Below are 27,484 nucleotides of genomic sequence, written 5' to 3' on the forward strand. Positions count from 1 at the left end.
ATACTACACTGGCATGCTGAGAGAGATTTTCCCCATTTATGTAGAGTCCATAGTAACTGGATTTTTTGGGTGACTCTCTGCAAGAGGACAAATAAAAGGTACTAGGAGAAGATACAGCAGAGAAATATGTGGGCATACTGTTAACTACAAGATTTCAGTCAAAGATGGTAACCTCTTCCCATGACTGTGTATGGAGCATTTGTAACTGAGATCCAAACGAGGTACACTGGTACCCATTGAAAGATATTGCAAAACTGCAAATTGGAATTCTCTACTGAAAACACACATACAGGTCTGCAGCAGCACTTGGGTTTTATAGAAAACATTGGGAATCTTGATCAAAACTTTAACAGATTCTCTCAGATAATAGAGAAGAGTAATAAGAAAGTTCAGATAAACACAGTCCTAGATTTAAGCTTTGGTAGACTGGGTCCTTTGTCAAGCACAAATTATGCCAAAGCTTACAGCTGCTTCAAATCATTCTTGCTGAATGGCCTTTAAAACAGTCTCTTTGTGTCTTGCCTCAGGATGTATGAAGGATGTCAGATTTAATAACTACAGGATCCCACTGGACACTCACACAAAGGAGCTGGTGTCAATATTAAGTACCCGAGGTGTCACAGAAGGCTGTTCTTCAGAGGCTTGTAGGAATAACCCTTGTAACCAGGAATTTATTTGTATTGATTTGTGGATGATGCATGAATGCAGGTAATTAATGGAAATGAAAGCACTCTCCATGTTCAGGTAGGAAAAGGTGGTTGCTGGAGAAGCATGCAGCTTCAGGACTGCCACTCATCAAATTGGCTGAACTATGGAGAAACAACTGGATGCTGCAGAGACATCAGAGAACACTCTCCTTTAAGGTGCTGCCCTTAGCTGATGGAAATCAGAGTCATCACTGATTCTGCAATGATTTTGGCTGCCTGTCTTAATTGAAAAATGTTTAGAGGATAGCAGAATGTGCAAAATGTTTTAAAACCCCCAAAATTATGCAATAGGATATGTCAGAGTGCAGTGCATGGCTCTCTCTCTTCAGGCTTATGCTGTGCAATTGTAGATGTGCTTTCTTTTGCTATTACCTGACTCTTACATCACTTAAGCTGTGACCTTTGGTCCCCTACAGGCCTCACAAGTTGAATTAAAAGCACCATAAGAGTTGTGTGTTCAGCTGGGGCTGAGTTTAGGTTTTTGTAGGATGGGTAATCTTGCAGAAGGCAGTGCAACTACCTCAGTTCTGAAAGTCCCAGATGTAAAAGTGTAGAGTTGTGGAGCTTGCTATTGTATGACTGCTCTAGAAAAAAACTACAGTTCTGTAGTTACTCTAATACAAGTAACTTCTAGCAGCTTCTTCAGCAATTATACAGAGTCCTTAAAGACTGCTCTAAAGTATTAAATGATTTCTTTCATGTCTACTTTTCTCAGAGTTTAATGGTTTTGTTTTGCCTTCATCTTTTCAGTTGCCCTCCGGGACACATGATTGTGGAGAATGCCACAGGCAGACAGTGTGTCCTCACTGCGTGTGCAAAAAGGCCCTGTAACTATGGTACCTGCATCTCACAGTCACCAACCGAGTTCCAATGCCACTGCCCTGATGGCTATACTGGACGTAACTGTGAAATCACGTTGGCAGTCTTTCACAAGGATACAGGCCTGACCTTTAGTTCCATGTTTGCAATCTGCATTTGCTTTTTGGCACTGTTAGGTAGTTATGGTAACTACTTATTGTACTACCTCTGGTGAGCTCATGTGTCCACCTTGTCCTAGTCATCATCTCATCCTCACGCTGAACTAAAGTTTCCTGCTGGCAACTTGACTGCCTTAACTTCTTTGCCATGGTTTCATCTCCATCAGCAAACTCATTTCTCATCCCCATGTGCATATGTTGCTAAGTGAATAACATTTGATAGCTATGGAAAATCTCTGTTGTTCTATTTTCTGCACATTTTCACTTCATTCCTAAGGAACTGTTCAGATAGTAACTGGAAACAAATGCAATTGAAGAGAATGAGGAAAAAACGCTACCAAGCACACACTGTTTGAAATACTTCTGATCATGAAACATTTTTCAGTCCAGCAGAAATGCGCTGTGATAGGAATGAACTTGATTGGAGAGAGCAGTCTCCTGCATCTTAACCAGTTGTGACATAATTCTCAGCTGCTTTTTGCTTCTAGAACCATTTTTGTGCTTTGGTATTTGGTTGCAGAAAGAAAAGCCAAAGAAGGATCTCAGTGCTGAGGAAGGACCATGTGTGTGGGCCCTTCTTATTCATGTTTCATGAAGGTTTGCCTGAGTAAGAACACAGGATTTCGCTCATAGCTTTTACAATTTTTATTTAGTTCAGAAGTTGTACAAGAATACGAAAGTTTATTGAGGGCTGTTTTTGAATTTATCTGTAGCTATGGAAATACCATCTCTTTCCCTGAGTCTGCTATGTTTGCCATGCAAATATGAACTGCAGATAATGTGGAAAGCTAGTTGGCTTCACAGCTTTTAGAATCTCAGTTACTTATCATTGAGAAGAGATCATTATCCTAAAGGACTTTTTCTTTTCTTGTGACATAACAACAGTTTTATTGTGACTTCATGCTGTTACTTGTACTTGACTGAACCTGACTGAGAAATCAGTGACAACTTGTACATAATAATCTTGCTGGTCTCTCAGGTCTAAATTATACATCAGAAACGGTTGTTTTTAACCAAGTTTTGTGTGTTGTGAAAGATGTGGTTAACTATGGTACTATCACATACCTGCAGCTTTTGTTAGGAGGAATTTTAATAAAGTCACTGTTCTCAAGATCTCAAGTGCCCTTTCTCTTACATATCTTCCAGAAAGTAGTAATGCATTATAAAGTGACTTAATACGTGCAATTCTGTTACACATTTGTCAATTGCCAGTAGATTAGAAAAGCTGCTCTTCTGATATCTGAATAAATCTCTGAAATTCACATTTGGAACCATTTTGTAAGTAAAGCAACACTGGGCGGCTTCACCTTGGTTCAGTATCACAAACAGGAGAGGTGCAGAACATGAAAAGACTTCTTGAGTATCTCAACATCAGCTCAGCTAAATAACAGCTGCCAATATAAGTTACAATATGTGAAAAATCGCGTGCTACGTTTCTGGGAATCTGAGGGGAGAAAACATCCTGAATGCACTGATTTAGCTTGAAGAGTCCAGGCAGAGAGCAGTGCAGGGAATGGGCCACAGTGTGTCCCAGTTTTAGTTCAGAGCTCATGTAGATGGTGCTACAGAACTGCCCTCGGAAGGATATTCTGGTTTGATTCACTGCTGTGTTCGTTAGCGGTACCAATGCTTTAAGGTCTTACTATGAGCTTTCATCTATTTTTACAGAGTTGCTGGCACACTAATGCACAAGTTTCTATTTATGCTGTGTTCAGTATCTTATACTGAAGTTTTTCAGCTGTCAGTGTGAGAAATGTTTAAATTGATAGGCATTAAGGCAAAACAAGACTTCTTTTCCTATGAGTATGTGTAAAAATAATTTCTTCTTTTGTCTGTTGTCTTCTACACTCTAAAGGCCTTTTCTTCATTCATATTCACTTGTAACTACATTGAGGAGTGCAAAAATCAATCACTTCTTGAGAAATACAAAACTACAGCCCTAGTGCTTCTGATTGTACACCAGTTCTGTGGTCCTTGTGTAGAGTGGCTGATGTCTTAGTCACACTGCAGCACTTCTGTATATATTCTGAATTTTGTTTTTTGCTCCTGTGCGTTTACACAGTTCTGTTCAGTGCTGTCTTCTTGTGGGCTCACTGGAAGCGTCACAAAGGTCTGGAAGGAGCAGTTCACCGTGCAGCTGCACATCATGATGATTTAGAGGACATCAGAGAAAATATCCTCAACTACAATGAAGAAGGGGGTGGGGAACAAGACCAAGTAAGGATTGCTGTGCTACATTACTGTTAAAAGGGGACTGAGGCTCACCATGATAATGAAAATGTGTATTAGGCTTTTCCTTTACAGCTGAGGACCTTACCCTTCGTTCTGCAGTTTTAGTAATGCAACTGATAGATCAGTTATTTGCAAGGTCTTGCACGCAAGGGTTCATGTTTTGTAAGTAGATAAGTGCCTATCAATTTTTGATTTGTCTCCAAGCAAGTGATCCTACGTGCATCCTTTATGTTCTGGTAGTGTGAGTTTAGCAGTAAAGAGCCAAGAGCTGATATCTGCTTTCATGGCTCAGGAGGTGCTGTAGTTCTCTGCTGAGTACGGCTGTAGCACCATGGGCTTGAAAGAGCCTAATGTGGACTATTCTGTATAGACCGTTTCTTCTTGGAGTCTGGAGATAGCATTTTTTCTGCTACTCCAAATGCTATCCTTGTTTTCTCAAAGATCTCTCAGTGCAGGCTTTACTTGTTAATAAATTCTTCTTTCTGTCCTCTAAAACATGAAAAGTTGGAACACTAGAGAATGCTAATGTAATGTGAATGGTTTCTCACTCCAGGATGCATACAACATGGCAGAACTGCAGGTGTCTATTCAAACCAGCCCAGCCTATTCCCTCTACAAGAAGAAAGTAAAAACAGCAAAACTGAACAGCTTCTTTAGTGCTGCATCTCCAAGCATGCAGGAGCAGACCAGAACATCGGTGACTATGCAATCATCTTTTACAAGCAGAGCCTTTGGTCAGTACTTGTCAGATGTTGTTCGAGATGCTGACCACAGTCCCCAGGCTGTTCCACATGACTCACTGCAGGTGTTTCACACCGAAGGAGAAGGCTCAGTCGCTAGTGGTCTCAGTACCTTGAGCTCTTCTGAGCCAGATGAGACTATAGTGTATGACAACATTAAAGAATGGGGACCAAAGTTTGAGAAATTAAGTGAACTCTACTCACATACAGATGCAGGAGATCAGTAGATACCAGCTGTACTATTTTCAAAGTGTTTGGAAGGGAGTGTGAAGGACAGCTTTTCATGCTCTTGCTACTTACTTTCAGTGATTATGTACCAATGCCCTTCGTCCTTCTATTTTTTATTTTCAAAACAACTTTCCCACTAATGGGCACCAATTTGCACTTAAGCTCCTACTATTAAATATTTTCTATATATTGGGACATTCTGAACGTTTACTTTTGGGGATAAAAACTAAAGGAAAGAAAGCATAAAGCAATGAGGTACTTAAAATGAAGTAATTCAGTGGTTTTGCTTGCAGTTGCATCAGTAGCTTGTTTGGGGAGGTCTGGCTTTTATTTTATGGGCTAGACTAACTTGCAAATTTTTCAAATGATAAATGTTCATGCAGAATTTTGTTCTTGCACGTGTTTATGAGACAGTTTCAACTCATGGTTACGCACATTTTAGATAACATGGCATTTTTTCTGGAAAAGGTAAAGGCTATTTTTACCCATGCCTAGTAATTTTGATTCACAGATGGCACATAAGTTATATTATTGTTTTCCTAATACATCTACCTGTGAGGAAACGTTAGCTAATGTCTTGTAATGGTCGCAAGTCAGTTATGTCAGATTCCATAGTTCATTACCAGAGCAGTCATAAACAGTGAATGAAAAATGAAGTAAATAGAAGCTATGCAAAAAAAAAAAAACCAACCAAAAAACAAACAAAAACAAAAAAACACCCAAACAACAAAAAACTATCCCTTCCTAAAGCAGCATTAATTGTATCTGCACACCTTGTGTTCTTGCCACAGCTATGGATATACTGTCATGTTGGTTGCTTTTAATTTGATTTAGCTTGTAAGCTCTTTAGGGCAAGCAATGTCTTTTTATTTGCCTGTGAAGTATCGTGCATACCTAAAGCACCATATAAATAATAAATAAGCTTTCTGAATATGATGTCTCTTCCTTGCATATGTTTAAGGTCGACTAAAGTTTGGACTCCTGTTGAATTATTCCTCGCTCAGCTTTGATCAGCCACATCCACAGACACATTCATGGACCCTGTTCTGGCTGAGAAGGAGCTGAGGGAAGCAGCCTGGCTGACATGTGGACTCAAGCTCTGGGTATACACTTCAGACATTACATCTAAGTTTTCCATACACACTGCTGCAAGTTGATGGGGGCAACAGGCCAGCATTATTCTCAGAAACAAAGACTTTTTGCAATTATTCTAAGAAGAAAATTATTAACTTCACGGGCAATAGTTACTCATGTTGTACTCTTCACAGGCCTCATTCTACATTCAACTCTCAGGCTGGGATTCAGCAGCTGAGATGCAGACACGGTGTGCCCTGTCACTCTGAGGCTAACGTTCACCATGTGAACAGGACATGGACCTGTACAAAAGGCAGATGGCAACAGATTGTCAGGTGTATTAGGCAGGACAAATGACAACAAATCCAATACGTCTCAAAACCCTCCAGTCAGTTCTCTTATTCCATATCCTGGAATCTTAATTCATTCTCACATGAATGCCAAGCTGAGATTGTAAACAAAATGCCATGAACACTAAATTCATTGCAGTTAAGCAAATTCCTGAGCTTCTCAGAAAAATCATAAACACGCTCACCTTCCCAAGAAAGTGCCCAAATAATCTGACTACAGGATATAGTGATAAGGAGAGCTCAGTCCCATTGAAGCTCTTAGACATCTGTGAAGTACTTAAATGGTCATTGGGTGGGAGTAAAAGCAAGCCAGACTAGAACTTTGTAGCTTGGTCACTTGTAGCTACATGGGCAGCTAGGTTGCTCCGTCACAGCTGTAGAGTTGCTCAGGTTGAAAAGTCTCTCATTTCCATTCCCAAAGAGGCAATTTGGAAGCCGAGCTGAGGTTGCTGCTCTACCACTGCTATCCCAATACTATATCTATCCCAATACTATTACTATTAATACAATACTATCCCAATACACTGCTATCAGCTGTGGTACTGATTTGTAAATAAACAAATAAAAAATAAACACTCAGAGTTAATCTGTTTGGAACTGCAGTTTCACAAAGGTTTTTATAGAATAAAACAAAAAGGTCAGAAAAATATATTTCAAGTGCTACATGAACTTATGTATATAGAATCTCAGCATGTACTCATTTGCAGCTGTCATGCTCTATTAAAGACCTGCTTTCCTTGTTTCTAGAGATTGCTAATTAGTTCAGTTAATTTATGTCTTAATTTGCATGTTGTTCTTTTAACTACTGTGCAGTTTTTTAAAGCACTTGTTCCACACGTATAAGACACAAGAATTTCAGTTCCTCTACAAAAACCCTTATCACAGTACAGCAGAAACATCTCTCCAGAACAAGGGACAGCTGGCCTGCCAACAGGAAGCTTTGCAATGAGTGAGGGGGAGAAAAAAATTTAAATAAACATCACTAGGTCCCTAGGTAGTTGGATTTTCAGTAATCTGGTACTTCTATTAATCTTCTTCCACATTCTTTACAGAGTATAACATGTAAAGAACGTTTTGTTTAGTATATTTGTAAAGGTCTGAAATTTAAATAATCATGTGGATATTAGTATTTAATCTGCCTGCCCACTGCATTAATCTTCGTGTTTTTCCCCTTTTAACATAACATTCCAAGTATGTAACATGTAGCCAAGCCATATGAAAGCTGATTGTCCTTAGTCTGACCTACTGGCTCACATGCTTAGAAGAAAAACCGCAGCTGTGAAAGAAGCAGGGTTAGGAGAGGAGGAACAAGCTGAGCAATTACTTACTGAAATGACAAAAAATAAAATAAAAATAAAAATAAAATAGCCATGACCATTTCCTGGGGACTTGAATAGTGTGCACCTTCTTGTTGAGTGCTGTTGATGAATAAAGATGTTTTGAGAAACCCGCTTCTCTGGAACATGGAATCCTATTTACACAAGCACAACACGTTATGATTACATTCCATTAATTAAATTAATTGTACTTAACATTGGAGACAAAACTCTCAAAAAACTCCTTCTAAGAGTACTACTATACGTGTGAAGATGCCTGAGAAAAGTAGAAACTTATGAAAATTCTTTTCTTCCCTTAGTAGAGACTGAAATAAAAATAACAGCAACTTTCTCAGTCCATCCCACCATAAAAACCAAAATGTCCGATCTTCAAATCACACAATTTATTTAGCACACACATTCCTTTACAACATATAAAATAACTATATGTTAGATCACACCAACAGAACTTTGAAACACAAAATGAAAATATACTTACAGACCTAAGGGCTTTTCTCCCCTAAAAACATCCTGGCTACATGATAACATTTTGTCTCTGTGATTTAAAATAGGTTATTCAGTGCCTACCATTCCAGTGATAGTGCACAGCTTAGCAGTCCCTCCTAACAGAAGGTAATGCAGACAAGAAATGATGGTGTCATTCATATAGCCAATTATTTGTAAGATTTTTGTAAGCACAGTGCATTCTTGGGTGTGCATCGTATTTAATATGATGAAACAACAATGCCACAACAGCCACTTGGAAAAAAGGTGCATAAGGATAACGTGGTTCAGGAACAGATGAAGTCATACAACAAAAAAAAAAAATAAAAAAATTGCACATTTAAATGCAGTATTTCATAGTAAGACTCAAGAAGTGGAAGCAATCAGCCAGACAAACATGCCTCCTGGAGGTCTTCAGTACTTACTCCCAGCCTCCAGGAATACAAAATGTAGCCCTTTGTATCACCTGTGTCCCAGCCCAAAGCCCTGACCAACAGCCTCCCTAGCATGCCCTGCTGCTGGCAAGCCTTTAAAGTCGACCAGGAGAGCAGCTGCTTGCTGCTTCTGAGAGCTGTGCTGATGAGCGTGCCTTTCCTTGGAACTGGTAGGTGCTTTTGTTTCTTGGCATTTTCTACATTGCTGTTTGTAAGATTGGTCTTCTAACTGCTTTACTATGTGGTTATTTAAGTGTGCACTTCCAACTTATCTTACATGATTCAGGTACAGAAGCTGTTGGAGTTATTTGCTAAATGTAAAAATTTTCAAAAATGTTTGGTATCTATCTAATGCTTCAAGTTCTTTTGCGCTAATTTAGGGGGACGTTTGTATTAGGAGCAGAAGTCGTGTTACTGTGGTAGCTCTGCATCAGGAAAGACACGAGTTTCATGCCTGGCTTTTGTTTTTTATGTTTTTTAAAAACAAAACCACTTGGTATTTTCTACAAAAAGGTTAAATTTCTTCTTTAGCTAAATTAGATGCTGTGCTATTGAAGAAAGGGAATCTATTTAAAAATACTTATTGTTATAGTCTGGACTTCCTAGTTTCAGCTGTTAGCAACAAATAAATTGTGAGAATCCTGAGGTACCACAGGAGCTTCAAATCTCTCGTTTCAATCAGAAGAAAGTTACTGCACCTTTAAAGAAAGGTACAACCGCATTTTTAAAATAAGACAGTTCAGTCTGGATATATTTTACCTTACATGTGCTTGTTTTCAATTACTGTAAGGCACTCACTGAGGAATTCACTGACCCATGCTTTCAGCAAGAACAGGCATGCATCATTACAGGCCTAATTAAAGTTTTAATACTGATTAAAATGTTTTATTATTGTATTATGTTAATCTGCAGTGGTCTCCAACCTCATTAAGGGATACAGAACAGAAATTATTCAGGAGTTTCAGTTGCTCAGTTTAACAACCTAGCCACTGTCAATGTTTGATTTAAATACAGTCTGATTAAAGTATGCTTTCCTTTTGTCTCAGCATGGAGGTACAGAGAGATGTTCAACATTGTTTAATGAGTATTTACTGAATATAAAACTGTTTGAGCATGTGACAGAACTATCTCCATCTCTGCAGTAATTTACCTTTGTACAACTGAAAAGGAAAAACATTTAAATCATTTGGAATTAGAACACAACTCAGTTGTGAAAGCTAATCTCATTACACATCTTGATTAAATTAAATGGAGTTTGCTATCAGTAGCACTTTAAGTTTCCCATCATTAGAAATTAATTGCATTGGTAATTATTATAACAGAGTTATTTGCACAGGCCACAAACACTCTTATAGGTGTTCAAATGTTAATTCAACATTGGCCTAGAGGCACTTGATTATTACAATTCTGTTTTTTGTAAGAAATAAATGATCCTAGTGGATATCTAATTAAAGTTGGAGAGTATTGTTACGTTTCCAATTAGACTTAATCTCTAATTTCAATATAAAACCAAAGCAGTGCTAAAACACAGTAAAAGTGACACATCATCTACATAGCATTTAAAAAGTCAATACAGTCTGCAAATTTCTTGTCTGGTAAAAAGACAAAGGCTACAAACAAATCACAAAATCTCAGGATTGAGGACTGCCTTCATTTCATCTTCCAAATATATTTTAAGTAACTGTAGTCTGTCTCTTAGCCTAGAGGGCATTGATACGGTGATTTTTTTCAACAAAATTAACAGCTTTGCATCTGGAATAAAGTAAATCAAAGCTCTAATGCCAGAAAGATCCTGTCAATTTTAGGGGTTAATTTTTTTTGTGAAGTTGGCACTGTTCAATTTTGGTACCCTACTTCTGGAATTCATGTGGGGGGAAATAGATCCTTTATAGTTCAGAGAGCAAATAGAGAAAATAAAGCAAGAGTCCTAGCTGAGAAATTTGTTCTTTGTTTGTCCTGAGCATTCTAAAAGGATATTTTACAGGGATACATGCAACATGTATCAAGCATGCTCCGACCTCAATTTTCATCAGAAATACGACACTCCATCATTAAATGCTTCACATTATAAAATAGTGTGTTTCTGTCTCGCTAAAAATGTAGGACAATAATTTCTGCAATCACACTCACAAACTTGGAAACTCATATCCATATACATTCCCAATGAATTCAAAAGAGAGGCACTGAAAGAGCATACGAGACCTGTCGGAATAGATCAGATTTGTAAGATTAAACTGTTTTTTCTTTTTATAACATTTTAAAGACTCACGTAGATAATACATCTTCAGTATAGAATAGCATGACCTGCTTTTGTTGAATTTCTATCATTTTGTAGTAAAAATGCACAGCACTGAGCAGATCTGCATAGGCTGCAGTGGTCATGCATGCTGCTTGTTTTGTGTGTCTTTAAACTGGTTACAGCTGGAAAACAGTTATATCCTATGTATTCAGCAGGTCAGGTTTTATAATCAAAATGGTCCCAGATAGCATTTATTTATGAATCTATGAAAATTTTGGCAACATCAAAAAGATTATCAAAACTAAAACTGTCTTTAAAAAAAACCCAAACAAATAAAAAAAAGAACTGCAGTAATTAGCAAGAAACCATCCTGTAAAATGTCTTACAAACGTAAAATGTTTGTAAATTTCAGCATTTTCTTACGTGGGTCCTAGCATTAAAATACTGAACTTGAAGCCATTGTTGGTAATGTTATTTATGCTTAGCAAGTTTGTAAACATGGAATGTTTTGTTTTGAAACACTCTAGTGAAGTGTATAGTATAAGAAGGCAGATTTTTTTTAATTTCCTCACAGAAGCGAGGATACAGCGAAGGCTTCAAATCCGGCTCATTCTCTCCCAAACCATCCATGATCTGTAATGCAATCAAACAGATTTGTGAAATATCTTCAGCCAATTCAGTTATAAGAAATAACAAGAAACTAAAAACAACTTTGACAACACATTCAGAGGGTCGGACTAGTCGGAGTTGTTAACAAACTGTGTTGAACAAGTAAGATTTGCTGTACCATTGTCTCTACTATGGATAAAAGGTTTACTTGTCAGTGGTAAATACCTGCTTTGAATAACATGGTCTGCTGTGGTTCCATGTCAGTTCTAGAAAAGCTTGAAGATTCCCCTAACAAGATTGTAATACAATCGTCTACTTTCCCCAAGGGAACCAAAGCTGTGAGGTGATTTACCCTGAGAAAGAGAGCACTGTTTGCGTACTGCTAACCTGAAGCTCAGCAGGAAGCTATTGCTTACTTTGTGCAGGCTGCATTTTATCAAATACTGGTAAATGCAAGGAGGGCTCATTAGGGCAATTTTGAGCATGTCCAAAAGCTCCATCAGATTTTACTTCCACACTCATGATGAAGTGGAAATGGTTGAAGCTACTCCAGGTCATAACAGAACTTCAACAAGAAGCTAAAACGTGTCTTCTTTATAAATCTATGTCATACTTACGTGACCATTTGCTATATCTAGTAGGTCACGCAACCGACAGCCTCTACTGTGTCTTCTTTCATAACAAATGCTGTCTTCTAGGATCACATAGTCTGTGCTGAAGGATCGCAATATTCTGTAAACATCTTCAGGAGACCTCTTGGCATAGATCTGATAAATCTATAAAAGAAGAAAACAAGTTATGAGATAGATGCATGATCATGTATTTGTATGCTCTTTCATGATTCTGTTATCTTGAACCAGAGGAAGAAATGAGATCCATGTGATCTGAATAAGAAATTAAAAAACCAAACAAACAACCCAACACACCCACAATAAACCAAAACCCCACTCTTATTCATTTACCACTTAACGATTTCTTATATTATATTCATATTTACATTATGGATGCTGTGGTAGTAGTACTGCTGCTGACTAAAAACTGAAATATATTTCAACTGTTTTCAGAAAGGCTCTGGTAGATGCCTGTAAAACTTTCAGAACAATTTTTCTATATTCGTATAGCTTCTCCTGGGAACTGAAGGGATTACCAAGCAAATGAGGAAGTGTTCTGTGTGGGTTTAACAACCCAACCGGGCAGCAGGATCGATTAATACTAACAACACCCAACACAGTTCACTCAGAATGAGCCTGAGCATCTAGTTCACTTATTCAGACATACACCAGATACTCAAAGCACTGACTTTTGTAGATGAGATAAAGCCCAGGAACTGTATCTCACAGTAAGTTAGAGTAATAAGGAAAGCACATGTCACTTGCAGTATGCCATTAGAGGTGGAAGAGTTTTCCTGAATGGAGCCAGTGATATGGATAAACACTAGCTTAAGCAGTTGAAATACTCTTACCTGTTTTGTTCTCTCTCTCAGATGCTTATCCTCATAATGGGGATGATTAGTTAATGTCCGTCCAGTGCACAGTTTGACTCCAGCTAATAGCTGCATGCTTCCAGCAAACACTGCTGTGTTAGGAGTATTTGACCTAAACAAATGTTGATAAGTCTGAGGATATCTCTGTGGGGGCATTTTTGCATCACTTCAGATCAGACAGAAAAAAGATGGAAAAAATATTTCTCTCTCCACTGTTCAGGGAGCAAACTGTTCAAGTAACTGTTTTTCTAAATATGAGGCCTTAAATTCCAATATTCCTTTTAATGATGTCCTCCTGAAAGTGTACTTAATATTTCATAGATTTCTTGGGTTCAGACAGACACTCAATATCTGTAGATTTCCATATCCTAACTATTTAAATACTTCAGGAAACTTACTGTGACTTACATTTTGTATCTAAGTTCTTGTACATAAAACAGTTTATTTGAATGCATAAATTCATTACTGTCTCATTATTTACTTGGGATGAAAATTTTATTCTGTCAGATGTACTGATCTTCCTATTTGGGCAACTGTGGGAAACAAATTATGGAAGAAGTCTCCCAGTTTCAAAAAGCATGGATGTTGCTGGGGGGTATGCAACAAAGGGGAACGTACCAGACAGAAATACTATTACTGATTTTGTGATGTCATCTGAAAACCATAGCCAGTGTAGAATTGTTGACTAAATAAGTCCTTGGCATTTTGGGATTGTTTAAGTACCCTGCCCACAATCTCCAAAGATTTCTTATCCATGCTTCTCCCAACATGTTTAGAATATAAAATACATGAAAAGAGACAACAGACAAAAACGATAGTATAAACGTGCCAGACAGGAGAGGCTACTGTAAGTAGAGGCTAATAAGTGGTTGTAGTGTGCCAAGTGCATAGCGGGTTTCCATCTCTCAGTGGGCACATAGCTAAGGAATATTCTATCAAAAGATTAAAACAGCAGAAAGAAGTATACATTAAACCAAGTAAAATTAAATTGAGGGAATGTGAACAGATGCCTAAAATTCATATACATGCACACGTGGCAGCTATGATACTCAAACAAATGTGATGCTTCAGGGTGTGCTTTAGGGAATCTTTTGAAGTTGCATCTACAAATTCAGTTATCTGTAAGCTCCATGACAGGCTTGAAAATGGTAAGAGACAAGTATTAACTTCTACTATTGCCTTTCAAGAGATTATGCTTAGAGATTAATTAATAATTATAAAAACTTTCCTAAAAGATATTGCACTGCTGATCTCATCTGGGAAGGACAGAGAGAGTATTTTAATATGCCAGTTAAGCTTTCTCAGTATACAAGTTTTTCAGCAGTTTTCTAAAACCTGTTTTGTTTTAAATTCTGAAAATATTTGATCTCTTTTAAAGATCTGTTTTACTTAAAACATACAAAGCCATGAGCACTATAAATAAATGCTTCATTAAGAGAAATAAATTAGTCTTAGAACTGAATAAATGTAAATGTAATGGTCATGACAGGCTGTTAGCGAGGGTTCATCCTTGCATCTGCAGGAAAGCACAGTTCTTTAGACTAAGCTGGAAACAACGTGGGCAAGGTTCAAACAGGGACTTCATGAAGCTTAGGCTCTAAATGGAAAATGACTCTCAGAATACCTTCCTGTCAGCATTCATGTTTGGGTCACTAAAGTTTTAGTGTGAGAAGTCTATTTCTGTTCAGGATTTGTTCAAGTGTTACAATGCTCAGCAGTACTTATCTCCTGACTTGGCCTCACCAGGGCAATTCTGCTGCTCTGATTCACAAAGAGCCCAAGAGCAAACTTTGCAGTCAGGCTTGGTTTAAAAACAAACAAACAAAAAAAACCACCAACAACAACCCAGGAGCAAACAAAAACACTGTTTCCAAGTAATAACCTGCAGCCTTTCCTTACAAAAGAAATCTAGAGCAAATGGCAAATGTCCTTTTTCCATTATGTAATAATAACACTGCTTGTCTAAAACGTAGAACGTGCAGGGTTCAATTAGCCCCCTCTTTTCTGAAAGCCTAATTGCTTTTACCAAGATGGGGTGACAAACAGCTAAGTGTATTCTTTATTTACCAAGCATTATTTAAGCCAACATGTGGCTACTACCAGTGTGACCTCCCTGCAATGTCTGCCTTCCCTGTTCCTCTGGAACTCAGATCACAGCTGCTACCGAGCTTTAATGTTCTGGAACAACCGCTAGAGGGAGATGTGACAATTAACTAATATTTGTCAGGTACAGGATAATTTCTACATTTCATGTGAGCATCCTTCTTTGACACTACCTGAATCAGACACTAAGTGCTGTGGTCTGTATCCAAGGCAGCTAATGTGCTTCAAAGCACAGAATGACACTTCTCTATTATAGAAAAATGAAGCAATTTTTACAAATGTCTGAGCAAATGATGTATAAAATGAAAGGATAATTTGTTTTTATAGCTTTCTGCTAAGCTCTGTACCACACTGCCCAGCCTGCAAACAATTTATTCTGTACGAAATGTCACTAAATAATGACAAGGACTTAAGGTCAAACTGATTTACATTATATAATTTAAATGTTATTCCAAGCAGACCTGATGGCATTTTGAACAAATAATCTCATTTATTTTTGAAGCTCTAAGCTTTCAACAAGTTAATTACAGCTGAACTAATGGGTAAACTAAGCACTATAATAAAATGTGTGAAGCTTTCCTTTATCCAAGTTTAAGAATTTAGAGAATTATGTAAATACTAAACATTAAAAATAAAACAGCTTTACAGGAATTACAGGGTCTATGGTTTACTTGTGCAGATTCTAAAAGTGGTAGCAATTCTTTTTCTTACTAAGCTGCCAAAGAATTATTGCAACCTTGTTTTAAGGAAGTCCTTCTGAAATGGCAAATGTTGCAATTAGAGGTTTTATTATTAGAAAGAAAATAGCTATTTTTATTGAATGTCCTCTGCAGTTCGGTCTGTAGTCAGCTTTCAAAGCTAGAAAATCTGATAAATCTCAGATTATTTCCTTTCCTAACACTTGGGTATGGTATGAATCAGCAAAACAAAGGGATTTGAGAAGGAAATTCTGTCTCCTCAAGTATGCCACTCCAGAATTTTTTTTTTTCCTTACAAGGTCTTTTTACTTGCAGAATGCTCTACTGAAATATTACAGGCTTAGTTGAAAATGGTAGGTGTCTCCAGTAAAATAAAAATGCTTCTTCCTCATGCCTGAGTCAAATCCATTTGACATAACTACGCTCTGGCAAATTGTAGTCTTTTACTTTTCCACTGTTCTGGCTGTTTGAGATTATTAAAAAAAATAAATAAACAGAGAACCCCAAAGCCTGATGATACTCCTGATGTTGCTCCTGTTGTCTTAGGACTGAACTCCAAACTAAGAACTTTAATATACACCTCCCATCTGGGAACAAAGCTGCAAACTATCCTTGGGTTATTGGTAGGAGAAAATGAGAAACTGCGATATGCAAGCTTATTATGTCAAAAATTGTGCTGCAGAATAGATGCAATCTGATACTGTCTGTGGACTGGTTTATATATTTAAAATATTGTTTATCTCCTGAAAATGCCATGGTAATGTTAGTAAGCGGGAGAGTTAATGATTCATCTGCAGATGCTACATTGTGGACAGACTAATAGTTCGCTATGATTCAGACGGTATATTTGGACAAGTTAATATGCATTTTGATCTAAGCAGATAAAGGGTTTTCTTATTGTGCACAGTATGTGACACAGTTAATTCACTGCTACACATGACAAATTGGAACTCCTCACGCTGAATTTTAATAATGAATGATTAGTTTCTGACACCAATCTTGACAGATCATTAACTGCAGCAGAATTATCAAGCTCTAGATCATAAAGTACTTTTTTTTTACACAGTGAAACTCGAGAAAATCAGTCCTACTTTAAGAAACTTACCATAAATATTTGTCTTGAATTAAGTGTATTGATAACTAACTCTTTGTGTGAATAGTACTTATAAACACAGTAAATTTTAAATAGCAATTTTCTCTGTCGTAACTCAACAGGAAAAGAGGACAAAAACCATTTCAGGATTGTCAGTGCAAAGAACATAGGAAAACTCACTCTTATTGGAGCAAGTCAAATCCAGTGCACGGCTGGGAATAAATCCACCTATGTATTTTATGCTTATCCAAACCAAACTTCATCTATTGTACACAGGAGACCTGAACTATCTGAACTACCTGAATAGGAGGCATTTACTATCTTTCAACAAAACAGAAGTGCTAAATTGGGCAGGCTGGTTAACATTAGTCACAAAATTGTGTCAGTATGGCTGCAGAGATTCTAAGTGATGGAGAAAGCATGGCCTGCTTTCACAGTAAGTCAGAGAAAGTTTGTAATGAATTCCACTTCTGAATTATTCCTTCTGTATTATGGATTAAAGAAATACAACATTATGGAGTGTAATAAATACACTACTATGGAAAAATGGACTGGGTGAGTGGTTTCACTCAAGTACGCTGCATATGAAAACACAACAGAGAGCTCCAAGGAAATACTTCAAATAGGTCAGTGTTCAATGTAGTAAACTCAGATGTATGTTCCAGAATATTCTCTGCTGTAAAAAACTGGCTTTGAAAAAAATCTTTGCCAAAGATTAAAAATATATGTATATCATTAAATGTTCCAAATAAATACAAATTCTAGGAATGTCTGTCCTCAAAATTTAACCTGAAAGATTTTAGTGATGAGCTCTATGTTAATAGAATGCATCTCTTAAATTCACAATCCTCCAGAGAACATCCTTTTTGGCATTTCTTCTCAGGATCTTTTATATGCTGTGCTCCAAACTGTTCCCATGAATAAAACACCCACTTTCCTATACTCTGTGAGAAGGCAGACGTGATGAGGTGGGCTTGAAATATTTCTCACACTTCTGAAAGAGATGTTCTACCTATTTTTAGCCTTGTCAAGTACAAATAATTTGTTTACAGTTCAGAGCATATGCGGGGACTAATTCTTGTAAGCATAAATATTTTGAAGTTCAAGAAACAGACTGTAGAGTACAGATTTCTCAGCTGTACAACCTTACATCTCAGCTTTTTAAAATTATGAAGTAGGAGAAAATTTTTTGAATGTGAAGAGCTACTACTATAAAGAGGTAGGCATAATATGATGGAAGAATCGTGACGCTTCCAAATTGACCTCCTTCAGCTGGGAAAACTTTGTGCTCGTGGGAGCAAATAGAGTCAACTGATTCCCAGACACACATGCAATGCAATAGCATGATACTGAACCAGAGAAGAGCAGGCTGAGGGACTTTACATATAGCTGCTCTCCACAGCCATTAATATGGTAACCTCCAGATACCCCATTCATCCGTAACTATCTCCATGGGTCACCAGAGTTCACTGATAACCTGTGATAAACAGAACAGAGGACTATAACTAAGAACATTAGATTTACATAAATAGCATTTAAGTTAAATAGAGAAAAAATCCTCTTACTTAATCCAGTTCATCAGCTCCACAGTGTCTGGGTCATAGAATTCTCTGAGCTCTAACAGTTCATCCATTATTCCTGGCCAGAACTGCAATTAAAATACACAGACTGAAGACAGAATGAAAAAAAAAAAAAAAACACCAAAAACAACCAACGCAAGTTCTGGATGCTGAAATAGATATTAATTCCTCTCAGTTGGTAATCAGTCTTGTCCAGCTCACTGATTACAAGACTCAAGCTCTACTCTTCTTATGAAAGATATGTGACTGTCATAATAATATAAATTTTGAGAGTTACATATCTGCAGCTCCTGCTAGATGACCAGAAGAGTCCTAATGACTTCTTCTGGTGACCTTGAAGAAAAAAATAACTTTTTTCAGATTCTGATCTCACTGAAGGTTCCCAGTGCTCTATCAGTTTAAGACCAGTTTATATCTTAATACCCGTGGGAAACTAAAAGTTGCCACCAAAAGTGATTGTTGAGCATGTTATCTACTTCACAAACAAGTCACTTCAGTTCTCTGAATGAATCGTAATGTTTTGAGTTTTTTCCAGCCAGAGCAAGCTTTAAGAAAAGGAATAAGATAAAGAATAGTCCAGTGTGTAACAACCAAGATATCAAAGCCATCAAAAGCTGACCAAAAAAACCCCAAACAACTAAAAGAACAAATTTTTGTTGCTTAATGTCATGGAGTTGACTAGATCAATCTACGTCTGTGACAGGTGGCAACAGGCCTCTAGAAGATATTCAAGGGCAAAAGGGATCAATTAAGAAAGATGACAATGCTAATGACTGATTGTTTTGTATCTGTCTTTACTAGAGAAGCTGTAATGGGTGAAACCCATTCCAATCCTACTTTCTTTAGATAATAAGAATTGCTGGCTTGTAAAGTGAAATTTCACCAGAAAAAGTATAAGAAAAGTATAAGAAAAACCTCCTGCTGATTAAAAAAGCAACAAATCTTCTAATTTATACCATTTTTCATCCTGGAACTCGGGACAAATTTGAAACTGATCCTGCTGAGCTACTTGGTAAAAATATGTTCTTTCACTAGAAGTGTAATTATGTAGAAGGACTGGAGCACAGGAGATATAATTGGCCCAATTAAGACGCTTATTAGTATAACTCCGTACTTGATACATTTGTTAAATACTGACTACACTAAGAAACATCTAATAGATAGTTATGGCAGAAATACTGGCTTTGGTTGTGTATTGCAAAGTGCTCTAGTATTATAACAGTGTATTTCTGCTCTTCAGAAAATTTCCCTTGAGATTAATAAGTAAATTAAGCAGTTGTGAAATGAGGGAAGACAAATTCTTCTCTTCACTGCTGAATTACCCCATGAAGCCAAAGATTTTTGGGAGGTTGGAACATCACTTCTGACTGGAGGCTGAAAGAAATTGACTCTTTCAATTCTATAAATTATTTTATAAACCTGCTCTGTGATGTACTGAAAATGTGATGACTCTGGGCTATCTACTGAATGCTGGGGCAGCTAAAGAATTCACAGAAATAATTTAACACTTTCAGTTTATCTGAAAGAAGTTGTTTCTGTCATACTAACGAAGAAAACCTTTTAAATAGGAATATAGATGTTTTGTAGGTCTCAAGACTTAATGAAATCTGAACAACTAGCATTTTAGCTGCATCCATATCTGAAAAAGTTAATGATCGAGTGATATATTTGGGACCCTAGTAACCACAAGCCTCAAGAGAGGCTTTCATTAGTTTACTTAGGATTAGGCTAATAATCCCATAATGCTCCTATTTTGAGGAATGGTGCTGAAGCTTGGTTCTTCTGACAAATGCAACCAAAACAGGTTATAGAATGCAAATTGACATTCACTGTTAGTTCAAAATAGCTAACTATGATGGTTAGTACAGTTTGCGATGAATGTGCAAGATGTTCATGCAGTCTGAGCAGTCATTGTGCAAGAACACATGAATTCTTATCTGGAAAGTAGAAAGATAAAGTCCCTTATCTAAAGCTACTTGCTCTGTCTTTTTTGTTTAAAGCTTCTGGAGGGAGAATACTAAATGCTGTCTCAAAGAACTGACTGGCAGTTTCTGGATCTTCCACTGTAAGAATTTTTATTCCAGTCATTGAGGGGAAATCTGGTGACAAGTTTTATCTGTCTATTGGTCTGTCAGCTAATCTTCTTCCTGAAAGCTCCCTAACTTCTTTTGCTTTTCAAAGAAGACATACATAGATATCCACACCTCTTGTGGCTGTATTTGTAAGAACTGACTTCTGAAAGTCCAACAGAAAATACCAGGCTGGCAAATTTCACTATTCTTGCTGAGCACTTTGAATAGTGGTATTTTTAATGTCAGTAAAAATTATTTCCCATATCTAGGGGGAAAAAAAAACAACCATGAAAATGAGACTGACTGATCTAAAGCATATAAAAATCAGTGATTTCTGTTGACTTCAGAATTGAATCTGACAGGATTCAGGAACTTTCTATCTACTCACAAAGAATGAGAAGAAATGCATTCCTATCTGATCTGTCACATTAGACCATCAGTTAGAATGTTATGCTCTTAGCATCACCCGTATCGAAACAAATGTCATTATTTCAATCATTTTCATAGATGGTAGAAATGGTAAATGACTTCCCCAACTAGCACGCAAATGAAAAAAAAAAATTCTAAGTTGTCCACTTGTAGAATATATCAGTGCAACTTCACTAAATAAACTGTTGCAGAAGTTAATTCTCCAATGAAGAACCTTCTGATTTTTTTTTTTCTTTGCAAATGCAGGTTAAAAGGAAAGTATGCCAGTTAGTTTAATGATAGAACTCTCCCTACTTTGACAGACTAATAAACTTGTAGATGTTATAATTTTAGCCCATTATTTATGCTTTTTATGTTCTGTATTTTAAAATGTATCAGATGAGGCAATGCAGTACATTTTGCAGTGAATGTTTTGATTATTTCTGCTCTTACAATAAATCATTACACAATTGAACAATGTGCATGCAATCTGCATTTTTTTAATGTAACTTAGGTAAAATCAAAACAGACAGCCCATATTTCCATAAAGTTATGCATATAAATCATACTTAGTAACTTAAACATATAATTAGACAAACCCATCTTTTTTCTATGAACACTACTTTAGATCAAATGAGTCAAAATTACTCTTCATATATTTTTGTGCATATGAAATTGTATTTACACGTTAAGTAGGTCTATCATGATTTTGAAAATTTAGCTATAAATGTCTAAACAGTTATGCATAAGAATCTCTTTAGAAAACTCCATTCAATTAAAAAATGCCAAAACATTGAGCGAAAAATACTTACCTTATATAAAATGTATAGTAATGTAATTATTGGTATCAAATATTTAATCACTTGTGTCTAAGAAAAACCACAAAAGAAAAGGTTATTGTTACAGTACATTTATTTGGTTACTTAGTTATTAACATATTGATCTGACACACTATAATGTGCTGGAATTTACATATTGTGAATTTTAAAGTCATGATCAGATTTTGATTTTGTTTTAAAGTGAAGCCCTTCTTATACACCCATGATAAAGTGATGGATTTATAACTACGTGTTTAATCTGCTTTCTACAAACACTGTGTTTTTCACTTTAACAGATTGTAAAGTTCTTTTTGGACTGCTGCTGATTTCTTATTATGGTGACTAAGATGTAACGCTGTCGTTATTTTTCATAGCTATATCAATATTGCCATCTAGAGTATCAAAATGGAATTGTTCAATATACAGGACACTAGAAAATATGCTTTATTAAATAAGTTAATACAAATGTGCTTCTGAAATAATTTGTTTGAAAGGACAAACAAAATTCATTTTTAAAGTTTTGAGTCTTGACTGGTTTAGCAAAAAAAAAAAAAAAAAAAAAAAAAGCTTTATGAAATGCAGTAAGCATAGTGCTAACCCGCTGTGATGTGTAGAGATGAGCACATTTCAAGATAAGTCGCCACACTTCGGTACTACACAGACCAAAAGATGCAAATACACACATGTGGGATGTCCAGAGGTACTTCATTCTGAAATAATACAGACAAGTTTTTGCCTTTTCACTTTTTGCCAGTCTGTATTGATAAGGGAATTTATGTTAGAGAAATTCTGAACACAGTTTTCTTAAACTTTCAGGACTCCACAATAATTCTGTGAAACATAAACGTCACTCTTTACTGTGTGCTCTTGAGAACATATCTGCCCCAAAACTCCAAACAATATTTTTGTTAGGATTTTGGGAAATGCTTTAGGAAAGAAGGAATGATAGATCCGGGAGAAAAAGAAGGTTCTTAGCCCTATCAGTTTGTGGTCAGCATATTTTACACTCTCACTAAAATGTGTTGTCTACGAAAACCTTTAGTAAATTAATTATTAGAAAGTACCTCATTGTGCTTAATGCCAGACATCCAAACAGAACGGTGTGAATTAAGTTGTAAGCAGCATCAGGCTTCAGTGATACAGTGCATTCTTCCATTTTTTCGAGGGCTTGATTTGAACAGCTGATTAAGCACAACAAGTAATAAGTGTTAATAAAAGCATTTAATCCTTCTGATATTAAAGGGCAATACTGCTATTGTGAGTCCACAATCTTATATTACGCCTGATATAATTAAGCCTTCTAGCATCAGCTTGATACAGCATTAAGTATTTACTTTCACATATGCTTTTCTAGAAGTAATTGTTTCTAGACCTCAATTGTTTCTAGAAACTCATGCTTGAACATCTTGGTCTAATGCTGTCAGTTCCCAAGCCTGCTGAAGAAGATAAAACTGATTTAAAAAAACCAAACAAACACCTAAAAACCAAAACAACAATGACAGAACATGACAAACTGAACTATTTTTGAAATGTATTTTACCTGAGGTTCCGAAGAGCAACAATGACAGCTGTTACTGTCATAGGGAAGAGAACGAATATGTAGACATAAAAAAGTAATGTATCAGAGAGTCTTGAAAAAGTATTTAAGGGCAGTAAACCAAAAGCTTCTTCACAAAGATAGAGACTAGCATCAAAATCTCTAAAGAAAAAAGAATAATACTTGTCATCATGTATGTCATAATTTGAAATAAAGAAAAATCAGTTTTTCTTTTTTCTCAAGCAATCATAAAGCCACAGTGGTGCCGTTGTTGAAGCTGAACAACAAAAAGTAGAATTGCAGCTAAATCATACCTTGTTGCTCCAAATCCAAATTTTGCTTTGAGGAATTTGAATATATGTTCATCTGACTCAAGATTAAGAATTTTCTATGGAAGATGGAAAAAATAAAAGAGCAATCATTGTAAGTACAAAAATAACCTAAAAGGTTAAGAAAACTTGTTTACTATGTTAAATCAAACTGTGAAGAAGCACAGGCTTACAAAGGTAGGATGTTTTGCAATGAAATAAGCACTCATTTTGTAATGTGGTGCTGTGGCCCCAGGAGCAAATTATTTACTTTTTAAAATACACTTAAAAAATATATATATTTACAGATAAATTCTACCAATGATAAGTTGGCTTTAGCCATATTTTCTACTTCCCTGACTTATTACATCATACTGTGATATTTTTATACTCCTCATGGACTAAGTTTTAACATTTGGGTTATAAAGTCTCTGGAAGAAAAAGTGTTACTGCCTTCACTATTGTGTAGATCTCAATGCACAAGAAGCAAGTAAAGGTATTGTATCACCTACATCACTTTTATAGCAAGTATTCAATATAACTGTGTTAACTGAAAAGTCAATCAATGAAACTTAGCAAACGCTGAGCAGTATCGTAATGTAGTATAAATCTAGTTTATTCATAACTTGAAACCACCTACAGGTGGGCTTTTAGTTATGAATATGTATTTGAATATGTGGTGTTAATTTACATTAACAATTTTAAGACTGTGTTTCAAAATCATACCAACACAGTTAGCAAAACAATCTTTAATTTCTGAAACCTAATCTGAAACACAGCAAAATCATGGAAACTTTTGAAGATGTTGTTGTACGTGACCTCTTAACAAGTATCTTTCAATGCATTAAATTTTGTAACACTTCTGTATTGAAAGTAATTTGCTTACCTTGATAAATCTATTTACTAGAAGAGTCAAGCTTGACACTAATAGTGCATGGAGGATAAGTTTCCCAAGCCTATTAAGCAAGCTGCCCTTTTTTAGGTTTTTCTAGAAAGAAGAAAATATTGAAGTACTTAAAATATCTAGGATTTGTATGTAATTGGAACAAAACCAACACAGACTATTTGAAATCACTTATGTAATCAGGCCTTAAATCAGGATGAGATTTGTATTAGGCTCACAAGCAAAAGTTCATACATGTAAATATCTAAAATAAAGATATATTTATTCCTTGAAACTAAAGGAATGACATCATAAAAAACCCTTCAGCATATTGTTTAAGCACAGTTCTGTAACTAGCCAAGTGTGTATCTTTTCAATTATCTATTCATTATACTTTTCACCTAAATGTGGCAATGTGACAACAACTGTCAGTTGATATGATTTTGACCAATTCAAAGCTCCAGAGCTGAGAACGGTTCCACTCATAGACAACTTGGAGTGGGTGCAGATATCATCTTAAAAAAATGAAAAAATAAAATCACAGTTCTGATTTTACAAGGTTGGGTGAGTGAGAGACAGCAGGGAAAGCTCTACAGGTTCATATATTCTGGCTATTGGCTGTCAACAGTTCCACTATCAGGAAAAAAAAAGAGACTGTATGTAAATAGAGGAAAAATCCCAATCTTTGAAGGAAAAAACCTATTTCAGTAAACTGAATTTGACAGGTACCTATTTCTCATAGAATATTTTGCTGGAGGCAGATCTCTGCATCCAAGACAAAACCTGCTGAAACAGGTGTGAAGTCCATTTATGCAGATTTTATGTGGAATTCAAATGGCAGCTTGCACAATTATAAATGTTAATAGAAATCACAGAATTATGGTGTTTGATGTGCTCAATTGTAGTTAGTGTAATTGAATTCATTATTTGATCATGCAATGTTTTTGTTCTTCTACTCTAAAGTAATTTTTCTAATTAGTATTAGAAATTTAAGATTATAGTGCATATAAATTACTCATTTATACTGTTTATATATTACTTCAAACATATCTGAATACATACCTGGATTGTTCTTGCTATCAAGATAGAAGCATTAAAGCTTATAAGTAATGATCCAAGAATCATTGAGTTAAAGAACTGTAGGGCACAGACTAGCAGTAATCCAGAAATTTGGATGATATAGAGCCACGTAACCTGTAAAAATGAGATTTTTATGACTCAAAATTTTACTGTAAGCTGCTTTACTTTTACTGTGTTTTATAATTTATTTCAGCATCAATTATTTTTACCAAACAATTTTCTTGCACAAAATCATCATACAGCCATTACTATATTTTTTCTATATTTATAGAAATAGTAGTTAATATTTTATACTTTTCCTGGGAAACCTGATGCTGTAATAAATTGGGCAAGTTAAATACTTGCAGAGTGAGGAAAGTATTAATTAGTTAGGATTTGGGAGATGTAATCTATTTTCTTTAGTCACAAAAGTATATCTGTAGCCTCTAGCATGTTTTTATGACTAAAGACCTTCAGCTTAATGCAGTACAGCATTAATTATTATCTAATCCCTGTGTAACTTCCTTTACGTCTTTTCAAACCATTATGTCCATTTACTTCGATGCAAACACTAAAAAAACAGCTGATTTTCTGATACATTGGTGCCAAAAGCATAAATTTTACTTTACAAAAAGTAAAGTTCAGTCTTGCTTTACTGTGGTCATCAAGTTGATTGTTAAATGGCAGTGTTAAGCAGTGCTTTTGGAAAATTAATATGGAATAACAGTGGTGTAGTAAATCCATTAAAGATCAGCTTTATGCTGTTAATTTAAGGCAATTTAAGGTAAGCTGTAATTTAAGGTATGCTAGCACTGAAGGTAGCTAATTAGTCACATTAATTGTTAATTTCAGCTTACATGTACAAATATAATGAAAGCGGTTCAGTAACTCTTAAATAAACCACATTATTGTGATATGTATTCACCATACTAACATTTGGTTATGCTAAAACAATCACTAATATTCAAATCAGCATCAAATTTTGAATGAAATTAACCTGAATTACTCTTCATTCTACCATAACTTTTCTTAAATTTAAGTGAGAAGCTTTTTCGAATTGTGTACTAATTGCAAAGGCTAAAATGCCAGCAGAATTGTACACTGGCATTGGATTCAAAGAAAGTGGTTTCATCTTCTATAGTGTACTTGTTTCCTAAGATCTTCCTAGTGATGTTTGCTTTACTTTTGGCTCATTCAGTCTGTGGTGAATTTCAATATTATTTTATGCTGGACAATAGCTTATAACAGATAACTGTTTCTCCTGAGCAGTCCTGTCCACCTTTCTCTTTCCTTTTGTGGTACAGTGCCTCTACCTAGCTTTCAAACAAGGATGTACAGAAGTTCAAGTAAAATTCTTAAACTCTTACGACGTCAGCTCAAAGATATTTTTTTTTTCCTGACCATTTCCATAGGACATGCTCAAGTTGTGGTAAATAAATGTTAGAATGGTGTTTAAAACCAGTCCCATTAGTACTGTCAAACTGTAGCAATGTCTTAACAAAATTAGATGAAAGTTTAGCAACATAAGTTAACTACATGAAGTGAAAATCAGCTGGGAAAAAAAACAGAGATGATGTATATTTTGATTATTCACTTTTTCACTTAAAAGACATGTGCTATGATTATTCAGAAGCACAAGGGCATACAGGCCTTACACCAGTTACTGTAATACTTCCAGAACTGTTAGCTTTATCATAGAAAAGAGAAAAGTTTGCTTATTTCCAAACATGATCTTACCTTTGCTGTGGGAAGTATGTCAAAGCAGTCCAGTATGAATAATGCCAATGCTTGTATCAGCATCATAAACTGATTAAATTGCCAAGTCAAGCTAAAGAGGAAGGTTGCTACAAATACAGCCAGAAGCGTCAATCTCTAGGAGGGTGGAAAGAAGATTTATTTAACATTTACTTTCTTTATCAGATTATTTAATTTGGTTTTAAATTCATTTTTAAAATGAGAATTCATGCTCTTTAACTGCAGTAACAATTTGCTTGAGTATTTTTGGAGCTTCAAGTAATTGTATTTATGCTAT

At 35.9% G+C, this 27,484-nt stretch overlaps 2 protein-coding genes across 5 annotated transcripts in view; one reads left to right on the forward strand and one right to left on the reverse strand.

Annotated features, from left to right (window-relative positions):
• The window catches only part of LOC122183209 (neural-cadherin-like), a 45,504-nt gene extending 39,725 nt beyond the window's left edge, over positions 1–5,779 (forward strand). The window contains exons 30-33 of the mRNA XM_042877017.1: positions 528–708; positions 1,458–1,702; positions 3,747–3,901; positions 4,470–5,779. Coding sequence (XP_042732951.1) covers positions 528–708; positions 1,458–1,702; positions 3,747–3,901; positions 4,470–4,883 — 995 coding nt within the window. The 3' untranslated portion in view covers positions 4,884–5,779. The remainder of the gene's footprint in view (positions 1–527; positions 709–1,457; positions 1,703–3,746; positions 3,902–4,469) is intronic.
• A 2,234-nt stretch (positions 5,780–8,013) lies between these two features.
• The window catches only part of DPY19L3 (dpy-19 like C-mannosyltransferase 3), a 30,139-nt gene continuing 10,668 nt past the window's right edge, over positions 8,014–27,484 (reverse strand). For 3 of the 4 annotated variants that reach the window (XM_042877018.1, XM_042877019.1, XM_042877021.1), the window contains 12 exons: positions 27,190–27,324; positions 25,456–25,587; positions 24,397–24,498; positions 23,517–23,590; positions 23,206–23,364; positions 22,730–22,846; positions 22,264–22,375; positions 21,660–21,716; positions 18,353–18,435; positions 12,873–13,005; positions 12,028–12,186; positions 8,014–11,434 (listed from right to left, as the gene is read on the reverse strand). In XM_042877018.1, coding sequence (XP_042732952.1) covers positions 11,273–11,434; positions 12,028–12,186; positions 12,873–13,005; positions 18,353–18,435; positions 21,660–21,716; positions 22,264–22,375; positions 22,730–22,846; positions 23,206–23,364; positions 23,517–23,590; positions 24,397–24,498; positions 25,456–25,587; positions 27,190–27,324 — 1,425 coding nt within the window. In that variant the 3' untranslated portion in view covers positions 8,014–11,272. Of the gene's footprint in view, positions 11,435–12,027; positions 12,187–12,872; positions 13,006–18,352; positions 18,436–21,659; positions 21,717–22,263; positions 22,376–22,729; positions 22,847–23,205; positions 23,365–23,516; positions 23,591–24,396; positions 24,499–25,455; positions 25,588–27,189; positions 27,325–27,484 lie in introns of those variants that run through there. The other variant, XM_042877020.1, reaches the window with a different exon arrangement.

Source organism: Lagopus leucura, unplaced genomic scaffold (assembly GCF_019238085.1).
Source record: "Lagopus leucura isolate 7727_CA_CO unplaced genomic scaffold, USGS_WTPT01 Super-Scaffold_100017, whole genome shotgun sequence".
Lineage (NCBI taxonomy): Eukaryota > Metazoa > Chordata > Aves > Galliformes > Phasianidae > Lagopus > Lagopus leucura.